This window comes from Limanda limanda, chromosome 14, assembly GCF_963576545.1.
Source record: "Limanda limanda chromosome 14, fLimLim1.1, whole genome shotgun sequence".
Classification (NCBI taxonomy): Eukaryota; Metazoa; Chordata; class Actinopteri; order Pleuronectiformes; family Pleuronectidae; genus Limanda; species Limanda limanda.
This window is the reverse complement of record NC_083649.1, coordinates 16120782-16142423: the sequence shown is the minus strand read 5'-3', so window position 1 is coordinate 16142423 and position 21642 is coordinate 16120782. Positions and strand designations below refer to the sequence as shown.

Below are 21642 nucleotides of genomic sequence, written 5' to 3'. Positions count from 1 at the left end.
TCTCATGGAAGTGCTGTGTGGAATTTACTTATCGCGATGTTGCTGGTGTATTCAATGAATCACCACCTCTTCTTATTACCTCTGACAAGAGGATTCAGTTTGTAATTGAGTAGGACTATACTTAAAAAAAACGAATCCACTGATCCCCAGGATATTTCATGTAGGTGTGGGACATGATCCAGATCAGAGGGTGAATCCAGCTTATCTCTGTTTTCACTTTTTTAACATTGTGAAATGTCTCAACATTTTCTTTGATTTCTCAGATAGTTATTCGTGGATTTATACAAAAAATCATGTATAATAAGGCGGCTGATATTTTTAGAATTTGTGAAATATGAAGCAAGAACCAAATGAAATCCGGGATCTAGTGAATTTAAATGTGGTTTAAAAATTGTTGGACCTTAGTAGAGGTATAGTACCATTCTGTTTTCCCTCCTATTTGAATTATTTTCTGTTTTTTTTGTTTGTAAAGTTGCATACTGTCATTTTCATGCATCACAAATCATCCCCAGAACAAGTCCAGTCAGGTTCATACCAGCAGTGGCACAGGAAGTTTCAGTTTAGCTGCTATGATTCAAGTCAAGTCATAAATTTTATTTAGGTGAGGGGTTAGGCGGCTGGGAGGATGGGATAAGCTGTCTGTAGCCACCGATTATGTCAGGAATGAGTAATTCCAGTGAATCAATGCCATGGAACAGAGATCTCCCCTGTTTTATCCAAATCCCCTCAACCCTAAAAGGAGAAGAACAGCTCATCAACAAGTCAGACATGCTCTGAAAAACGTACACAGTGGAAGAACACAACAAGAATTCAGGAGTTTTCCTCACCATAACTCAGACGGCGCTGATGTTACTAATAGCAGTGATACAACTAATAGCAAGTACACTCACTCACTCAGGTCGTCACCAACATTACTGAACCACTTAGCGAGGAGGGAGGTGGAGCTGGTGCAGGAGGGAATAACAGAGAGGGGGGACGGTGGGAGGACAGAAAGAAGGAGGTGATTGTTGGGGAGACAAAAATATATAAAGGAGCAGAGAGCAAGAGTAAGAAGCAAGTGGACGGAAGACAAGGAGAAGAAGCTGCTTCAGATTTTACTAGAGATTACAAACTTTCGTTTTGCAAGCAACAGGTAAGATCATAACTTTTCATACTCGACACAGACACTCATAGTTTCAGCTGGCACATACAGCGGAGTATTCAGTGGAGCCTCCTGCTCTGTTTTTCATGCATTTAAACACACACACATGTTCTTCCCTTTGAATGGACTTCATTGTTATCCCTCAGCGTGTTCACCACAGAGCACATGTCAGGTAAGTTCATGGGGAATCTGCTGTGGAAATCGCACATTTCTGTAACTTGATCCAGCTGACCGGGCAGTGCTGTAATTTGGGTGCGGAGGCATTTGGACCTGTTGTGCAAGACAGAAGGGAATGTGGAATTAGTGTGAAGTACCTAGTAAGCTCAACAAATGAGGATTATTCCCAGAAGCTCTGTGAGGAGGAGAGACCATGAATCATTGATAAATTTGTCGCTGAGTAATGCATTTCTGCTAATGAGGTGTTCATATTTTTCTCATGTGCTTACTCGAGAGCCTCCCTCTAGATCAACAATTTATGCTGCAAAGTGAGGGAGATTTTTTTGTAATTCCTCAGTTGAAACCTGGCTCGAATTGAAGCCAGGCAAATCAGTCGACAAGTCGCTCCCTCTGCAGCCGTATAATCTCTAAAAGTCTCAACACCAGGGAATAAATGTTGTTTTATTCAAGTCAACAAGAAACTAAATCTGAATGTACACATAGCTGGAAACCCAAGGGGGTTGTCCTTTTCATTCCTATGCAAAAAAAACTGATATTCCAACACAACTGACAGTTACTTTTTATGTTCTCCAGACAGCATGTTGGCTTCCAGCAGGGTCGGTCCTTTTCCCCTGGTGATCGTCTGCCTGTTTTTCATCAGCGGTTGCTCTTCCCTGCCAACGGCATCACAAGTCACAGGCACGAATCCAATGGGACCGCCGAGGCCACATGGGATTTCCATCGAGGCCCTTTCACTTTTCACAGAAGATTACGACCGACCTGATGACACGATATCCACCCTCGAACCCAGAAGAGATCTTCCAGATGTTTTGACTCCTCAACGATGCAACTACGACCCCTGTCTCGAGGGTCAGGCCTCCTGTTCTGTGCTCCGAGCATCCACCAAATGCTCGTGTCCGGGCCACACTTTACACAACCAGGCTCCAGAGGCTCCCAACTTAAGATCGGTGTCCTGGAATGGGTCGGAAGTTGTGATTCAGTGGTGTGCACCTTACTCCTATGTCACAACTTATCTGGTGACAGTAGGGGACCGACAGCGGCAGATCTTTGGGAAGGAAAAAAGGAGTGGGGGGTTGGGCATCGTAGAAAACATTGCAGAGATCTGTGTGGTCTCAGAGAACGAGAGCGGATCCAGTCCAGGCTCCTGTATGATGTACCACCCCAGAGACAGCAGTCTGCCCCTGAAAGCAGGACTCATCGGAGGAGCGCTGGGCTTCCTGCTGCTCCTCTTGCTGGCCGTCTTGCTCTGGAGGCACAAGAGGCAAAGGAAACAGGAGGCCAGCATCTCGATGCGTGACACTGCTGATCCCCAGTGAACAGAAAGCAAAGCACAACCGGGCGCTCGGCGAGATAAGACTTTGTCCCGTGAGACTTTTTGGGGATATTGCAGTTAATTAACTTTGAGTCCATTATATCATCTGAGGTTTGATGCACAGAGAGGTTTTCTGAAAGCGCAGCAGGAAGCAAGTCTTATCATCGAGCATGAATGTGTCTGCCTGCTGATGTTTTACTTCACCCTTAGTGGTGAGGGGAAAACTAATAGCTGAAAAATACAGTAGCCTCCTTATCTGATCTATATTTTATATTTTTCTTTGCATTTCAAAAATACACTGTTCTAGCTCTGAAATATCAGGAACTTCTGAGCATGTCTTACTTGCTTTATCTCCAAAACATAAGCTTTTCATGAGCGTAGAAAACATTTTATTTTTCAGCTTTGCGTCTGTGCATTCGATCCAGTTTGTTTTTATATTAGGAATAAGCAAAATGTACTCACTCATAATCCATAGGAGATGTTCTGCTTCTCTTTGCACAGATGACAGAAATGAACTGATCAAATTTAGTTCTGAGCAGAAGAACAACACGACAGAAAGACACAACACAAAAGCTGATGGTTACCAGCAACATCATGGCATCATAGACAGTATATCATATTGTTTTGAAGGTTACTCTGAAAGTCTCTGCTAGAGTTCCTCATTTCATGTGTTTAGTTAAAGAGCGAGTGCTTTTTTTTAGACCCAAAAGTGAACTATGTGTTGTATCATAATAATAGTGATAATATCTTTATTTATATAGCACCAATATCATAAAAATAAGTTTTGAGCTTTGATTTGAAGGAAGCTAGTGACTCAGCCTGTCTTTTAAAAGCTCTATAGCCCTTAGTCTTCAGCAGAGACTATTTTGTATCATGATCACAATTAGATTCAAACTAAAGGTTGGAGAAACCGAGTAAAGTTTAAAGCAATGACACTTGTTTGTGGAAAGGGCTGAAATGTGACTGGGCTGAGATGTTTCACAGCTCTGGGGACGGGTGAGTTTTTCCATCTGTCTTATAGTCGGAAGTTGTGTCAGCGCACTGGAGGAGCCCTGGTCTTCACGGCTGTTTTCGCAGCTGTCATACAATAGCCTTTTAGCGGATATGGATTTTGTGAGCCTCTTCTCATTCCAGCTCAGATTTCCGGACATCCAGAACTGGGTGAAAAGCTTCAGGCATTTTTTTATTTTATTTTTGCCATGATGAGAGAGGGAAGAAAGTCCAATATTTAAATCTACCCTGTTTATCTCATATTCAAGCCTGCATGTCTCAAAGCCATGTTTTAATTCCTTTCTGCTCCGCTTGCTGCCACAGAGTCGTTCCACTGCCCCTGGCTTTTTTCCTTTTCCAACTGCACGGCACAACTTACACCACTCCAAGCTGCATGGAAGTCATCTAACATGTGTAATTTGGAGATACAACAGCCTGTTTTTCTCCGCTGCTGAAATGGCCTCGAGATCTGTGACACACATGCGGTCTGAGTGCAGTCACTCTCAAAGTGGGAGGACGTCCTTATAGATGGTTTACATGTGCGCAATATCACGACACGGCAGCAGCCTGTTTAAAACAGAGATGAAATGTCTGTAAAGCAATAAAGCTGAATATGTTTAAACAAAACCACAGAGTGATAGAGCAGTGCTGTTCTGCTGATGAGAGCAGAGCAGAACAACATGTGCTCATTAGAAGACAAGTAGATGTAAACATGTTTTATTTCAAAATGATGTTATTTCCCTTTTTAAATAAACTATTTTTACAAACTTTGAATGTTTTTCTTTACAACTACACAAGGTTATGAAACTTCTCAGTGAGCCAACTGGTCATGGAGCTAAAAGGAGAGTGAGGCGACTGGGTGTGTCTGTTCTGATGTTCTTGTTTAAATGCTTTTCGATCATAAAAAATACACTAACGAGAAATGTGTCACATCGAGAAAAAATCTAAAAGCTACGTGAATGTAAAGAACATTTTTAGTGGACTTGGTAAACACCAACATTTTCATAATCTTTCACCATGGAAGTAAAACAAAAGGGCAGTGATTTGCATAATTTTCAAGGCCATTAAAAAACGTATTTTAACATGAATTAATACTTCGAGGGAAAACTTGACGTTACCTGAATTTAGGTTAAATAACTCACATGTAATTTTCAAGTCACAGTTTAATTCAAAATCTTTCGACCTTTCTTTGCCTCCATACACTGATGATGTAACTCTTCTTGGCAAGACTCACATCACTGATGGAAATGCTGGATCGCTTGTAGATTCATTTATTTGATGAATTTTCCGATTTAAAAAATAACCTAAAAACTAAAATAATCACAAATAAATGTAATTAAAAAAAAAAAGGTGATATTTAAAGATCATATGGCACCAGGGATACACAGACTTACACAATCAGCAAATAGTTGGCAGATGCTAGGATTTTTTGGGGGGGGGATTTTAATGAATGAGCCAGTGGAAAAAAATTCCACATTTTTGCAACTAAAGATACGAAGCTCCTGAAGGGGAGGGGTCTGTCTCCAACAGCTGACAGACCGGAGGGGCCCAGTGTGACCAGTTCATTATCCTGCTGCGGTGACCTGTTTTAGATTTTTAACATATCAACGACGAAGCAGACAAACTGGTTCTGATAAATGGCACGATGCTGGTGAATCGGGTTTTTTTGTAGCTGCAGGCAAATGTTGGTCAGCAGCTGGGATGTGTGTTGACAGGACTCTTCTCATTCAAGGGGAGTCATGTTGAATCATGTCATTCAGTAAACTGGTGATGACTCACGTTGCTTTTCTGGTAAAGAGGTCAGTGATGATGGGGAATGAGCTCAATTCATGGCTATGGGATTTCACAATAAAATATCCCATAAAATGCTGCCTGCATGACCAACAATGACGATAATGACTGAGTATTTGTGTAGTCTATAAACTTTTTTCATTTGTATTCATGCATTTTCGGATTCTACCCATCCACCCATGCGGCTTATCATTGCATTTTCACCTCGGACAATGAGGTTATGTTTGTTTGTCAATTAGCAGGATTGCGCAAAAACTACTAAACAGGTTTTGGTAAAATTTTATGGAGGAATGGGGCAGGACGTCAAAGAAAATCCCCATTACATTTGGGTTGGCAGATCTAGGATTTTTTTTTCAATGTTATTATCTTAAAAATTCTGAGATTTCTATTAGAATAATAAATGCATCTCAATGAAAACGGATCAGGCATGTTTAAGGAACTGATATAAATGACTGCGTAAACATTTGTTGAAGATCCAAACAAAAATCAGAATCTAGTGAATTTAAATGTGGTTTCATAAGGGGACCATTGGGTACGTGCCTTTCTAGTTGCATTTGTAGCTAAAGATGATTAAATACACATAATGGAGAAGTTGACTCTATCTCTAAAAATGAAATGTCAAATAGTCCCTGGAGCAGATGTGACATTTAGGAGAATTCGAATTTGTAGGGTAAGTCAAAGGTATTTGCTTCAAGAAGATATCAGAGGAGTTATCTATGGCATGTGATCATCATGATGCCGAACAGGCCTCTGTCACCGCATGCAGGGGAGAGAACATCACCGTATCCCTCTCTGCTGTTTACATTCAGCCCCAAGGGAAGAGGCCAGAGTGCACGGAAAGGCACAAAAAGAAACATAATCATGGGGATAATGATGTCCTCAAATCTGGATCATTTTCAACTCAGGGCCCATTAAAAGCAGACTTTAAAGTAACATGAGACTAAACGGATCTTCAAAGTGGGATAATTCACCTGCACTCAAACTCTGCAGGTGCCTCAGTAAAAAGTACTGCAAATTAAATATTTTACATTAACGATGGATCAAATGACTGTTTGTCCTGAAACACATTAACTGTGAAGAATATTAGCATTTTTCAGGTCGTTGTTTAATGCTTTCATGTCTGCAAACCCTGGTTCCCTCTCATCCGTGCAGTTACCAGATGTAGAAGTAGTTGTTTAAGTAAAGATATAGTTTAAGCTCTGTAAAATATGAATCTGCAAAGAGCACATCTGTAAATATAATGAATGCAATTTTTTTTAATGTTTAAGTAAATAACGTGGGCCTCAAAATTCCACTTGAGCATACATAAAATATAATATATTGAAAAGGTATCTAATACATCAAAATGAATAGATTGCATTCAAGGATAGAAAATTGAAAAAAGGAAGTGGAAATAACGAATAAACAGTATGCAGCATAAGGGGATTGAAAATAAGCTAATTGGCAAACCAAATGTATTCCTCTTCTATTGCAGCATTTGCTAAATTGAATTATTTTTCTTATTTACATGATGTTGTGTATCATCTGTGTTGTATATGACATTACACCTAATAAGGAGTAATTATTTCATGTGTAGATAAAATCATTCTCCTTCTACTGAGCCAATTTTCAAGGCCGCAGCTCGAGGCTTTAAGAGGCTTTACTGCAATGAAAGTGATTGTAGGTTGTAATATTCCATTCATCTCACAACAATATACTCAAACCTACTCAGAAGCATCATTCATTTTCAGGCAATTAATTATTCATGAAAAAATTAATTTGCATGTGGGTCTGGAAACATGAATCTCAATTTGTATTATTAGTATAGTCTATCCCACCAGCAGGGGCACTAATGGCTGCTTTCTCTGCCCGCTGGGGTCAGCTTTTATAGGGCATGAAATGCTCTAAGTAGGTCAGACATCCATCAGAGCCCATTATTTGACCTGAACCATCCTCTTCAGCCAGGCAAGAAAAGTGAACATGCACTGCTTTAATCCTCCTGTCTGCCTGAATCCTCTGAAGCACTTTGTAGACAGGACAATGAATTGCAAAGAGAGGGAAATGAAAAGGTGTTGGTCACTAAATGCAAAATGAAGAAGGTGTTCAATAAAAAACAACAGCAGAGAGATTTTTATTTTGCAAGTAGAAACTGGGGCATGCTGTGGCCTTCGCCAGAGGAAAGTGTTGGTCTAAGTGGGTGGTGCTTGAAACTGCCCGCCCCCCCCTCCCTCCTCCTGCAGGCATCGCATCCTGTTTATTCCTGTTATGTCTTTCACAGTGTCTGTCTGCCTTGGCTCAAACCACAGTTCTGTAAATACAAAGATTAATGGTCTGACTTACAGGAAGGATGCTCAGGGTTTATAGCTCAATGCAGCTGGGGGGGTGAGGGGTGTGTACATTAGTTTACATTTTCTCCTCTTGGCATCGTTGCCAACGCAAAGACAAGAGTGCGAGATCTTTCATCCAGACGTCTCTCAGAACGCTCACAGAGTGAGTCAGCGCCACTCTCATTTGTTTTCACGGGGACCACTAGAGGTCATGATTGCAAAGAGCACTGAAGAAATCCAAGCCACCTCTGGCGTGCACTCAGGGATAATGTAGTGGAAATGGAAATGAGTTACTCTGGGAGGGATGGCAATGAGTTTGCACAAGTGATCAGCACAGCAGCATTTTTTTTACAACAAGAGTGAATGTTTGTGTTTGAGGAAGCTGCTAATGTTTGCCCTTCAGTCACTGGCTCTTGACCCCCCCCCCCCCCCCCACAAATGTTCATTCACTGCTACACACAGGTCAGCGCTCTCCTCTCAGCTCCCCAGGATGGATCAGCGAGAGCGTATCTCAAAGGAGAGGAGGAGAATTTCTTTGATTTTCCTCTTTCACCGTTTCCTTGGATGGAGAGCTAAGGTAACCATGGTAACCTGGCATTTTACACGAAAGAGCTGAGGAAGCTGAAGCTGAGGAGAGTTATCGATCACTTTTGGCATTGGCCTTGTGTCACACGTGCACATGCGAGGCACCTGCTCTTTCGGCCTTCACATGAGTTCACATGCAGGAATCATGACAGTGAGTCCTCCTCAGTGAGCCGTCCGCCAGCTGCCATGACACAGCCCCTTGTAATCTCATGGGGCAACTGGGACAGTCCATAAAGTTAGCTCTAAAGGTGCTTATTTGCCAACAAAAGGCTCAAATTGTTATTCTGGGACTTCCTACTGTCATTTTACAATATAGGATTAAAATTAAGAATAAGGTTAAGATTATTTTATGGCCATTTGTATGTAAGTATATAAAATGGAAATAGCGTTTCGCATGAAAAAACACATGACAAATAGAAAAAGACATTACAGTGCAATTATAAATAATAAATACATAAGTGAGATAATATAAGCTTATAGAAATAGCAGTGCTCATCAGCTATCCCTTTCTGTTTTGTGATCATTTCTGATGAGTCTGTGAGAGTAAACAATAAAAATGTTCTTTATTTTCTTTGCTGGAATACTGAAGGAACTACTGTATATTTCAGAAGGAATTCTGTAATATACAGGGACAGACGGACTATTGTCATAAATATGGAGTCATGACATGTCATAACATAGTCATAACATACATATATATATATATATGTATTTAGTTTTTTATTGTCTTTTACAATTTATTTGAATTTACAAGTGGTTAAGAATGGAATGCTGCTAAACTGAAAATCAAGAATGTATCTGATTTCATGAAAACACAGTAATAACATCTTAGAGGGACCTTTTAAATCAGATTTGTTTTATTCACAAAGTCTTAACATGCCACGGCATCACTAACATCTTGTCAAATTATCTGGCTGTACATTTTTTCCACATTTTTAGAATCAGCAACTGTTAGTGTTGTATGCTGCGGCTATGCGTTGAAATGTTTGACCAAAGATATGTTTTGACTGGGTTTGTAAAGGACTTTGTAAAGCAGTTTTTCCACAGCAGCTGCATTGTTCCAGCCTTTCTGCTCTTCTTAGCTGATCTGAGTAAGTGACTCTTCATTTTGCAACATTAGAAAACAATATATTTTTTGTTTCCTCAAAGAAGAATCAGACAGTTTAGTGCAAACGACATAGCCTTACCTGTGAACACCAAAGCTACGCCCAACCACCATCCCAATTTATATTCTCTGCCTACTATACGGTTTCCTTCTCATTGTCAAGGGGGTACTGGAGCATATCCCAGCATGCATTGGGTTGAAGGAAGGGAGACAATTTGGACAGGCTGCCAGTCATTCATCAAGTCTCCACTCCAGGAAAAACTGGAAGTGAACACGAGTCTGAAACCTAAACACCAGTCCCTCTTCATCAGCATCACTACAAAACGTAGTTTTTTGCCCATAAATAAAAGAATCATTGAGTTAATGTGTTAACAGTGGTGATCAGGTACATTGTGAGGGGACTATTACGCAGTTTGCAAATTTAGATGAAATACTAGGGCATGAACTCAAATCTAGGACTGATGCAAATCCAAATTACCCCTCCCACTCCAGCTACACACACACACACACACACACACACACACACACACACACACACACACACACACACACACACACACACACACACACACACACACACACACACACACACACACACACACACACACACACACACACACACACACACACACACACACACACACACACACACACACACACACACACACAGTGCTTGGGCAGGAACAAGTGCTGGAACAAGAGAACGATCGGGGACAGATTACTCTGGATACAGACATAAAAAGGAAGCGGAATCCTCCATTGATACAGATGTTGTCTCCTCCTTGCAGCTGGCTGAGGTGTCAGCTGAGTGCAGAGCTGGTAGAAAGAGTAAGGACTTGACCTTTTTCTGAATATTCATGATGAGCGAGAGAAAAGAGATTAAAACTTCATCTGGGACCTAAATCCTTTGTGGAGTCTAATATCGGAAGGCAGCTTGTGAGTGCAAAAGATGAATATGTTTAGCAGGTGTAACATCAGGATATGTTGGCTGCCTTCCAGAGGGATCAATAGCCATTAACTCCATCATCCAGGCAGTCAGAGGACAGCAGGGATCTGTGGCTCTGTATTTCATCATGGTGAGAGGCGCATTGGAGACCATCCCACTCCTCGCCGCTCAGAGTGATGCTTTCTGACTGACAATGTCAACAGAGTGATGTGTATGCAAACACATCCAGCAGCCTGGAGAATCTGGGTCATTTTCCGCCTGGGATGAGAGGAGAGGAGGAGAGGATGAGAGAAGGAGAGGAGGAGAGGAGGAGAGGAGGAGAGGAGGAGAGGAGGAGAGAAGAAGAGGAGGTGAGGAGGAGCCATCTGGAGAAACACATACCCACAAATGTGTGTTGTGCTTTTGTGTCAAAAGTTACGTCATAATCCACATGCTTCGCCGATCAAGTGAACAAGCCTCCACTGGTGATGAAGAAACGTGGTGAATAAAAAATTGTCTGGCCGGAATTAGACAGTGGATGTGAAATATCATGTGCTGCCTCTGCTCTCCTTTCTCCTATAGGGCCACCGGGTAAAACTTCCTGGAGGGTAAAACCAATAAGGAAGACGGCTAGGGGAGGTTGGTCAAACTAGTAGGTTGTAGGTATTTTTTGTACGATAATTAGACTGACAGGTGAGGCCCTAATGAAATTGTAAGGATTATTATAATTATTATTATTCAGGCAAATTAATTGGCTTTTTGAGGGCTTTAACATGCTTAAATTCTTACCGAAATTCTTCACAAAAATCGATACACAGGTGTATTTATTATAAGTATTTATACGGGAAATTTTGTTATATTGTCTGGCCGTGCTTCTGCCGAGTCATCAGAGGGAGAATGGCAAACAGGAAGGGGAGAACAGACAAGGGACGGGGGGAAACACTTGGGGTAACAGAGGAGCTGTGACTCTGAAAGCTTAATGAAATGGAAACACATAATCGTTGATTTATGTTACTGTCAGTGTTTGATATTACCAGTACCCAAAATTCTTTTACTTCACTCAGTGCTTTCCACACATTTAGGAAAGCTACATCCAAACAGCCTTAACATACAATTCTGCTTCTTGGGCTTCTTCTTCGGAAGTGGACTCTTCTGGACGTTTATTTCTTTTTCAGCCTTCAGCTTTTTCTTGGTCTTTTTCAAATCAGCCCGGAGCTGCGTGATGGTCGCTTCCTGGCTCCTCAGTGTATTCTCTTTCTCCTCCCACAACCGACTGACCTCAGATTCTGTGATTTGCTGCAAATCACTCATGGTGAAGTGAACCATTAACTCCTCATTTTCCTGAAAAAGCTTCATTTCAAGATTGATCATTTGGCGCTCAGGACCCTCTTCGACCATTTGGAATTCAGGAGCCTCTGTGACCAGTTGGAGTTCAGGAGCCTCTGTGACCAGTTGGAGTTCAGGAGCCTCTGTGACCAGTTGGAGTTCAGGAGCCTCTGTGACCAGTTGGAGTTCAGGAGCCTCTGTGACCAGTTGGAGTTCAGGAGCCTCTGTGACCAGTTGGAGTTCAGGAGCCTCTGTGACCAGTTGGAGTTCAGGAGCCTCTGTGACCAGTTGGAGTTCAGGAGCCTCTTTGACCATTAGGAGCTCAGGACCCTCCTGGTCTTCCTCTTCTTTAAGTGCCAAATCATCTGAGAAGTCAAGCCAAATCTCTCTGCATGACCTCTTCTCAGTTGCTTCAACCTGCATGTCCTTCATGTCATCACAGACATCCATGCACTCTCTTGCTTCCTGGATGTCTTCTTCTATCTGCTGTTGCAACTGTTTTGGGGAGTTGTTTAACTGACACCTGAGATCCATGTTGAGGATAGATGCCATACTCAATTTCGAGGCACACATCATCTTAGTGTCCTCCAGCTGAAGGAGGAGATCGTGGTTTTTCTCATCTACTGCTATTTGGGAGTCATATAGCCTCTTACGCTCTAAATGAATCTGTTTTTTAACTTCCCTGGTGATTTTCTGCTGCACATTCAATTTTTCAGTAGCTTGACCCAACAGTTTTTCGGTGGCAAGCAGCCAATTCCTGAGAAGGTGTATTTCCTCCCTCTGCTTTGTCATGATGGGATGTTCCTGTTGGGTTTTACCCTGGAGCAGTTCAAGGACTGCTGTCAAGGTCTCAATATTTGTTTTTAGAGAAGCTCTCTGATGTGGTATAGTCAACATAAAGAGCTTTGTTTTGGCAGCCTGTAGCTTCTGTGTGACTTTCTGCTCCCATCGTTCAATGTAGGCATGAACACGAATGTTCAGAGTTATTAGTTTTTTTGGTCTCGCCATCTTTCTTCTTCTTTGTTTAGTTTATTGGCGTGTGGAAACCAATGTCAAGGTAGTAATACTACTGCCAGCACACAATTCTTCTTCATTATTCCTTGAGAGTCCTTTGTGATTATTTCAGTATATAGCCTATCATCATTCCTCCTATGTCTGTTCTTCTAAGAATTGCTTCTTTGAGTAATCAAAGGATTTCTCTTTTGATGTACACTTAAAAGGTTTCCATAGCATTATGGGTGTAGAAAGTAAATGATAAGGTTCTTTGTTTTTGTCAATAAACCGAAGAAGGCTGCAGACATTTGAGATCCAATAGGTGGTGGTAATGCACCTTGACATTGGTTGCCACCCTCTAATAAACCGAACAGAAGAAGTAATAGTCTGTAAAAAGGATTAATGTGTCCCTTATCCAGGGACCATATATTAAATTGATTTTAAGAACCGGGAGATGGAATAGGGGCTTGCTCCGTCCACTCCATGCATCGACCTGGTATTGCAGTATCTCCAGGAATGGTGCACCAACACAGTAGATGGCGGGTATGCACCTTAACATTGGTTGCCACCCGCCAATAAACCGAGCAAAGAAGAACTGGCATTGAACAGTGTTGTGCAATTGATACGTTAAACTATCACCATTAACTACAAATTTGGAAATCGAATTACCAATTAAATTAATAACTATAACTAAAATTACAATATAGTAGTTGGCAAAGTTGAACGTTGAAGAGTTCTTGACAGTGTAGAGAGTGGCAAAATTCACACTTATGCAACATTAATGAAAACCAGAGGTAACCTTTTCCACATAAAGCACTTTACAGTATACGCTGCATGCACGCATTAATTAATAAAGCACTTCTATATGCAGTTCTTTAAACTGTGATACCATTCATATACTTTATGCACAGCTGTCAGGAGCAATTTGAGGTTCAGTAGCCTATCTTGTCCAAGTACATCCGTCCCATAGTTGTTTGAAGTAACCAGTAATGAAGCAGTGATTTATGTCTCTTTTCACTTTGGAAGGGGAGGGTGAGGTGAGGGGTATTCGGCTGATACATGACACTTCACCACTAGATGTCACTAAATTCTACACACTGAACCTTTAATAGACATTAAGATTTGCAACACAAAGTCAGTCTCTTCCCTCACTGGAGTTTCACTGCTCTGCCCTCTAATCCTATGTTTTCAGGAAGGGTCATTGTCTTCTCTTTCGACTCTTCTACCGTGAACAGGACCTATTATGCTTCTTCTTATTTTCAGAGGTAAATATAGTATCACAATGTTGGATTGTCATTTTAATCGCATAATTTTAAGCGTTGCCTGGTTTCCAGCAGGTTTTTTTCATCCTCTGGGCATTCAGAGGTCAGAGTGGCTTGAACTTCCATATTTAGACATAACCACGCCCATCTATCAGCAGGATACACCTACCTGCTCGGTTTGCTACTGCTGTGTTCAGGGGTCCACAAAGTGGCCTAATAGGTAGGGGGGCCTTGAAGCCAAATCCAGCTGTTTCAGAAAGATAGTGAACTGCAGGATCCATAAAGGGCCAGTACAATATTTTTGAACTGTAAAAAGATACTCTAGTGGAGTTCAAGAATAAATTAAAAGAGATGCAAAATGAGCATAATTGGTCAGGTGATACAGAGGGTAGATGGTTAGAAGTGAGTTATTTATTTTCAAAGTTATGTCTATGGAAAGTTGACACTAAATTCTCACCCCTTTCACCGTTCTCCGGTTCGTACGCCTTTGCCAGCAGCTGAGCCTGTTATATAATTCCTCTTCTGTTCAGTCAGCAACTTTCTATCACAGGATTACAAACTACCTATTTTTAAATGTTGGAGAATGATACAAGCCGCTCCATCAAAAGGGCCCAACAATAAGATGTAGCATAAAAAATAGAGCTTTTGAACTGCCACAAAACAAGCCATGCTATAGGTAAAAAAAAACAAATTTTGGTCAATCAAAAAGGAAATGTAGCACAGAAGGGATTCAAAAGCTAAAAGTGAAACATTTAAAAGGCTAAAAAACACCATGTATTTACGTGTAAGATAACCTGACATCATGGTGGCTGCACAGCAGAAAGTCTTTTTGACACCGATACCGCGAGACCAGCCATTAAAACCTGAGATGAGGGACACCACTGCAGCGTCTTATTAATTGAATACGGTGAGAATATAATGAGGATTTAAATTACCAGACCACTCACCTGATGATTACACAAACCTTTTGTTCCTGGGAGCAGCGTGAGGAGGACGTCTCGGACACCATATGCTGCTCTATTAAGGCTTTAATCGTCCCGGAGCAGGTGGGCAGCCTGTTGGCGCCACCGCCGTCTGTCTTGATTCCAGGCGGAGCAGCGCAACAGTGGCTGAAGTGCCAGTTTTTCCCTTCACACTGGTCAGCAGTATTATGTTTACATTACTGGCAATCAGCTGGGAGAGGTTGAGCGACATTAGCAAATGAAACAAACCTCTAACCACCGTTATTAACCATATGTATTGATTGGAAAGCACTGAACATTTCTGATAATCTTGACTGTAGCGTAATAAATTGGATTAGGAATTTCAATGCTTTAATCTGAATGTCTATGTCCAAGCGAGTGGTATAATCTGCTAATAACAGGCAAGTCAACCCTGCACACAGCTGGACTGATCGGCTTCACCCCTGCAGCTCATTCAGTTCACTGACGTTTACAAAACCAAGATAACGGGAGCCTGCTTCTCTCCCACAGCTGATTAATGACCACGCACCTTTTACCAGAGTAAGGCGGCTTTCCTGAAACCATCACCAATGACTGGTTTCCAATGACCTCCACTTTAAACATATCAAATCCATACCAGACAGTCTAATCATTATCCAACAAAAATCTAATTTATATATAAGACTCTGAAATGTCCAAGTTTGTGCACATTCAAAATGTCCATCAACATCCACTGTTTGGGGGGTTTGAGGTTTGCTTTTTCTGTAGTCAGTAATGACGACGTAATTGTCTTACTTTCAAAACCATCTTTATTAAATTTAGAAAACACCATTTTGTTAACAGTATCATAGCGACCGCAGGAAAGAACTGAAACTGTAAGAGAGACAGAGAGAGTGAGAGACGTCGATGGGGCCTGGGCCAACCCCTGAGTTAAAAACCAGCTTGTGTTGTGGAGCTCATCGGTCCCTAAGCCTCTGCTCTCCGGGGTCACCTGCAGCTAACCTGGCATAGACTAGAGGAGACAGTCAGTGTGGTGAGTCAGCATCTCAGGGTAGAACGCCTACAGAAACGAGACCTAAGAAAACTTTGTAGACATCAGGTAGAAAAGTTGATTTGCAAAGTCACTTTTCAAGTCAAGGTATTTCCTGCCAAAATAGACCGAGTATGCAACACGAACATGTAATTAGGTTGCCAAATCGCATCGGTTTGTAGGTTTTAACCACTTCGGGAGGGGTTTCTGCACAGCTCGAGGTGGGTGGGGGTGGGGGGGGGAGGTACTTGGGGATGCAGTACAGATGTAGTCCAAAGAGGAAGTGCAAACAATGTCTATAAGGTGTGTTTGTTGAGGGGGGTTGGGTGGGCGAGGGGTCAGGGGTGCGTGAGCAAAGTGGGTCCCCCCCTCCCTTTACTCATCAAGGAGCCGAGAGGGGCGACTCTCTGGAGGGCGAGCCCGAATGATCCTCGGGGGGGAAAACTGTGAGTGTGCAGGCTCGGATCCCGCCCAGCGACTCGGGTAAGTCAAATACTTTGTGCCATTCATCTTTCTCGGGGTCATACTTCTGTACTATTTCCACCATGCAGCGATTGTTCCACGAGTAGCCCCCGACCACATAGATCTTGTTCTCAAATACGGCAACGCCCACGTCGCTCTGGCCTCGCAACATGGCAGCGATAGGTGTCCACAAGTCGAGGGCGGGGGAGTAGTATTCGCAGCTGAGCACGTCGTCGTAGTCGCTGGTGCCCCGGAAGTGATTGCCCCCGATCACGTAGAGACGGTCCCCGACTGTGCACATGCAGTGCAGGCCACGCACCGTCGTCATGGGCGCTTTCTGAGTCCATTTGTCTGCATCTGGGTCAAAACACATTAGCTCCTTCTGAAAAGTGTCATGAGTGATTCCGCCTGCAGGAAAAAAAAAAAAAGAGAAAGAGTGCAAATTAGCTTCCGCTGATCATTTGGGAGGAAAACACCTTTGTAGACTTGTCAAGCAGGCCTATTGTTGAAAGATCAACCTATGAAATCCTACATTTGTATTTATTTGGGCCATGAAGAGGATCACCATATTACTGAGAATGTTCACAGTTGCCTCAAAAGCAGGAGAATCAGAATTAAGGCTGTAAATTGTTTTATCTCACCTTTAAACAATCTTCATTCGTTTAATCTAAACTCAAACTCAACCAGGACTTAACAGGGTTGAGCGAAATCTTCCGAGCTAGAGTGACACCGACGTTCGTTCAGCCTCCTTTCTGTACCGCGAGCTAACGCTGATGATGAGCGCTCATTACAAAGCTTTGATTCAAATACGCACAACAACAGTCTGTGGATGCCGCGACATGAAAAACGGAGGGAAAGTGGGGAAAGATAAAAACAGGACATGTCTACAGGGAAGGCTTAAAATAAAGAGGAACACAATCCCAGCATGCATTTGGGTAGCAGCCAAGGCGCCAAGCCCCCCTCCCCCCCCCCCCGCCAGAGTGACTAGGACCAAATGAGGTGAGGATTTGCAGAGCACGCCGAATAGAGGCAGAATCTCTCTTTTGCTGCTGCCCAGTGATCGTGTGCTTGGTTTATTGTTGCGGCCTGAGCTATTCTATTCAGCAGCAGTGACTCAGATCTGTGATGCTGCGCCTCCTTAACGGATCAAATCCAAAGATAGCCTAACTATCCATTCTCTCTATCTGAGTAGCCCGCGATTGAAATCCTAACAAGAGAACAGCGCTGGAGTTGACGTAGTAGTGTCCTTCTAATTCCTCTCAAGAGACTGTGCAGCTATTATGATGCAGTTCAAGGGCTTCGGCCATTCCCTGATATGATGATGTCTGATCAGCATCCTGGTGTCCCATTGTCTACTCAGGTACCATAAGTGAGGCTTTAAGAGGAGACAAGGTTTAGCAAAATTGAGCCTAAAAGCTTTAGCTCTTCCATAGAGAGGCACAAAGTATTAGTGTTGTCTCATAATATATATCTTAGGATAATTGGTATTGGCCCCCAAAAGCCCACATCAGTCAGGCTCTAGTTTGTATTATATTGTATATGCTAATAGTTTATCATTGAGTCCACCCCATACAGCTCATTATGATTAAAAGCATCCAGACTTAAATCCCGGTATAAACTTCTAGTGAACCGTACTCATCTCTGAGCAAACGCATGTACTATCAGACCGCTTCAGGATTAACTCTGCTCAAAACACGCTATGGATCGCATCAATCATTTTTCTACAGGATGTCACGGAACATATGATCCAACATTAACATGCAGTGTGCAGATGGTGAAACCTATTTTCATTGGATTCTCTTTTCCCTTCACATTAAAACCCAGTGCTTTTCATTATTGTCCATACTCAGTTAACTTATATTAAGTGACCAGTGTTTCTCCACTCCTGAACTCATACTGGCAAATTTATTCTGCAGCTTTTTAACATTTCTGTGTGGTTATCAGTCACTGCGGGAACATTACAATTAAATTTCATCTATATTTTAAGTTACCGCCTTAATCGCTGATTCACTGCTCACTATATAATAGACAATCATTAACTCTACAGTGACACTTGCATGAGTCATTGTGATATCGGGACATTGCTGACGGGACATTGAGTTCCACAACAGTAATTTACACATCTATAAACTAAAGAACTTGAATTGTGGGATTGCTGGCAGAAGGTAGTGTACTTTTTAGAATAAATTTCACACTGAGAATTGAGCCACACATAAAATGGCTGGAGATGAACGTACTGCATGGCGCTACATAACAAACAGGGTGTGATTTCAGACACAGTCCCCACATTATTTGCAAGAGCTGCAATTACAGTGTGTCAATACGTGCAACATTTCAATAATGATCCAGCGGGGAGAATTCACCCGTACATTACACATCACCATCCTTGTCTGCTCTGATTTAAACCCACAGTTATGAGTAGGAGTGGGAATTGGCAAAAATGTGGCGATTCAATAGTATTGCGATATTTGGGCTACGATTCAATAGTATTGCGATTCTGCGATATATTACGATACTGCAAGTATTGCGATTCGATTCTGCGATATGTTGCGATACTGCAAGTATTGCGATTCGATTCTGCGATATATTGCGATTCATGTCCCCCATATTATTGAAAGGCATTACAAAAAATTAGGAAAATAAGACTTCTCACCTCACTTCAAATGTCACATTTAATTCTGTGAACAACATTGTCTTCTACACATTAACTGAAGTGTAAAAACTAAGAAAGGGTAGTGCAAAAACTTTGTCCTTGAACATTCAGGACACAGGACCTTTGTAATTATTTTCTGAATCGGAGACCTCTCACATGAACGCTGAGCTCCCAGCATATAACTTACAATTATTTAAATACAGTAACATTAAGCAGACATAATAGAGTAACATAAACCTGAGAATAATCATTTAAATAAGAGTAACCTAGAGCTTCAATCAAATTGAGAAAAATAAACAAATGTGTACTACTAGAGTCCAGTCCAGTTGGATGAATGTTAAATTCATTTGGAAAAAAAACAAAAAAAAAATTGCAATACTTTGTGCTACAGTATCGATAGTATCGCGGGCGCAAAATATCGCGATACTGAACAGAATCGATTTTTTCCCCCACCACTAGTTATGAGGCCGTCATGAACAGCTTTCTTGCAAATACATCAAAACGTCACAACAAATTACTGAAGAAACAATCAATTTAGATTATTCAATGCATATAGTGTCCTCGCTGTAGATGATTTAATAAATAACTTAGACCTCAAGCTCTTCTTCACACCGATGTTAATCTGTGAGATCAGGCCCTGGACCAGCGACGGTGTGGCTCTGCAACGGCTCGCCACTCATGAACTCTGCCACGCCACTTGAGCTGTGATGGTCCGTGGGCATAGTGCATTTGTCAGGTTCATCCGGCTGACGGGATACCTTCAGGCAACGCAGCACAGCTAGACTGTGAGACCGTGGCGAGACTGTAGGTGCTGGTCCAACAACATTCCTGTAAAGGCTAAAGCTCTTTTACATGTACCGTCTGCACTGAAAGCACTTATACTATTCAGAACAGTAAATACTAAATACACTAAATTCATATAGAGCTTTTTCGGACCTGAACAAGTCAAAGCACTTTATAATTTTCATATGAGCCATGCACGTTCCTTTTCTTGGGTTATAACCTTCACAAAGTTGGAGCCGCTGCAGGTGCAGAGCATGACACCTATTTTGCCCTTGTGACAGCTGGCTGGCTAATACCTGCCTCATTGAAACATGAAACCAACAAAAGAAGAACCCATTACAATATCAAAAGGGTGAGCCATAAATCCTAATGGTCTGCAGAATACAGACTGAGGCTGAAAGATTGAAAAACCCAGCTGGCTACCAGCGGATTAGCTTCGTCCATGACTATCACGCTATTCATCACTTCAGTTTATTTATTTTAATAAGTGAAAATGTGGCTTTCATCTTCGCTCCACAGTAATGTTACACTTGCCAAATCATGAGCACTGCGTGTTCCCAATTATGCCCCAGTTCTTGGGGTTGCCAAATAAAATACTAACTAATTAAATGTTTTTAAAGTTTTGTTTGTGTAAACAATGATCTTATTATATATGAAGGTATGTATTAGTTTCTGGCCCGTTTCCATCAAGCCACCAATAGATGGGATCAAATCAAATTAAAGGGAAAACACTCACTATTGGCTTTTTACGTACAGGAACAATTCTTCCTCCAACACTATAGTCTGCAGTCTGTATTTATATAGCACATTTCTAGTCTTGATGACCAACTTGAGTTTTTTTTACCATTTACACATTCTATGGGCAGCATTTTTTTCCTATGAGATAGATTCCGCCTTCAAGGGAAATTTGGGGTTGGGTGCGGAGCGGGGACGAACAGGAACGGGCGTCGAAGTCTTTTGATAGAAGAGACCAATAAAAGTAAAATAACTATTAAGGAACACTAACACAATCACTAACGTGACATAACTGGAGCTAGTAGGGGATGTAACTTGCCGTGTGTAGAGCCACATAATACTGATAGAGGTTTGCAGGAGTAATGAGATCTGTGGATTAAGTCATTAAATTGACTGGTGCTGTGCACAGTAATCAAAAATCAGGGAGTGTATCTAATAACAGTGTGTATGCTGGTCAGCACCTTTCAATGTAAACAAGCTTAATACTACCGCTAAAGAGCTTTTCAGTGTTATATTATATATGTTGTTATTTTTGCCAAAGCCTCCCAGGCGTAAATGTAAGTACAGTATCTGGCTCATGCAGAGATATTAATGTGTATTAATTTGCTGAGGCTAAAGAAACCAGTCTATCCTCACTGCCAATATTACACTTCTTTAAATATTAATTCCATGGATGCTCATGTATATCGGTTGAAATTCGGACGTGACCATTTGTTACTTGTCTCACTATTCAAAGAGATTATGTTCATGTCTTTGGTGAAATATGCTCACAGATTTTCACGAGATCTTATGTTGAACCGATGCTTTTCACTGGTGATACTCCAGAATCTATGCCCATACATTGAGAGAATACTAACCTGAATTCAGATTTTTTTCTTTCCAATCTCCTTCATACTAGAACGTATAAGAAAAAAATCCTCTGATCCCCTTTTACATGTTTATGTGTTGCAGAATGAAGGCGGTACCCACGGCCAGTAGGGATTAACACAGGCTCTTCTGTGTCACACCTCCTACACAGGTTTCAGTCCTCTGCTTTGCTCCATCCCTCCCCAATTTCTCCTCCACCTCCCTTCCTCCCCTTCCTTTGTAGCATCACTCTGGATTAGTCACAGCGAGAAACTAGGG

At 41.8% G+C, this 21642-nt stretch overlaps 1 protein-coding gene and 1 pseudogene across 1 annotated transcript in view; one reads left to right on the top strand and one right to left on the bottom strand.

The window, feature by feature from the left end:
- The first annotated feature begins 13002 nt into the window (after window positions 1-13002).
- On the top strand, window positions 13003-13181 carry LOC133020038 (U2 spliceosomal RNA; annotated as a pseudogene).
- Window positions 13182-15662: 2481 nt separating this feature from the next.
- The window catches only part of klhl13 (kelch-like family member 13), a 32599-nt gene continuing 26619 nt past the window's right edge, over window positions 15663-21642 (bottom strand). Inside the window, exon 8 of the mRNA XM_061085779.1 lies at window positions 15663-16754. Coding sequence (XP_060941762.1) covers window positions 16267-16754 — 488 coding nt within the window. The 3' untranslated portion in view covers window positions 15663-16266. The remainder of the gene's footprint in view (window positions 16755-21642) is intronic.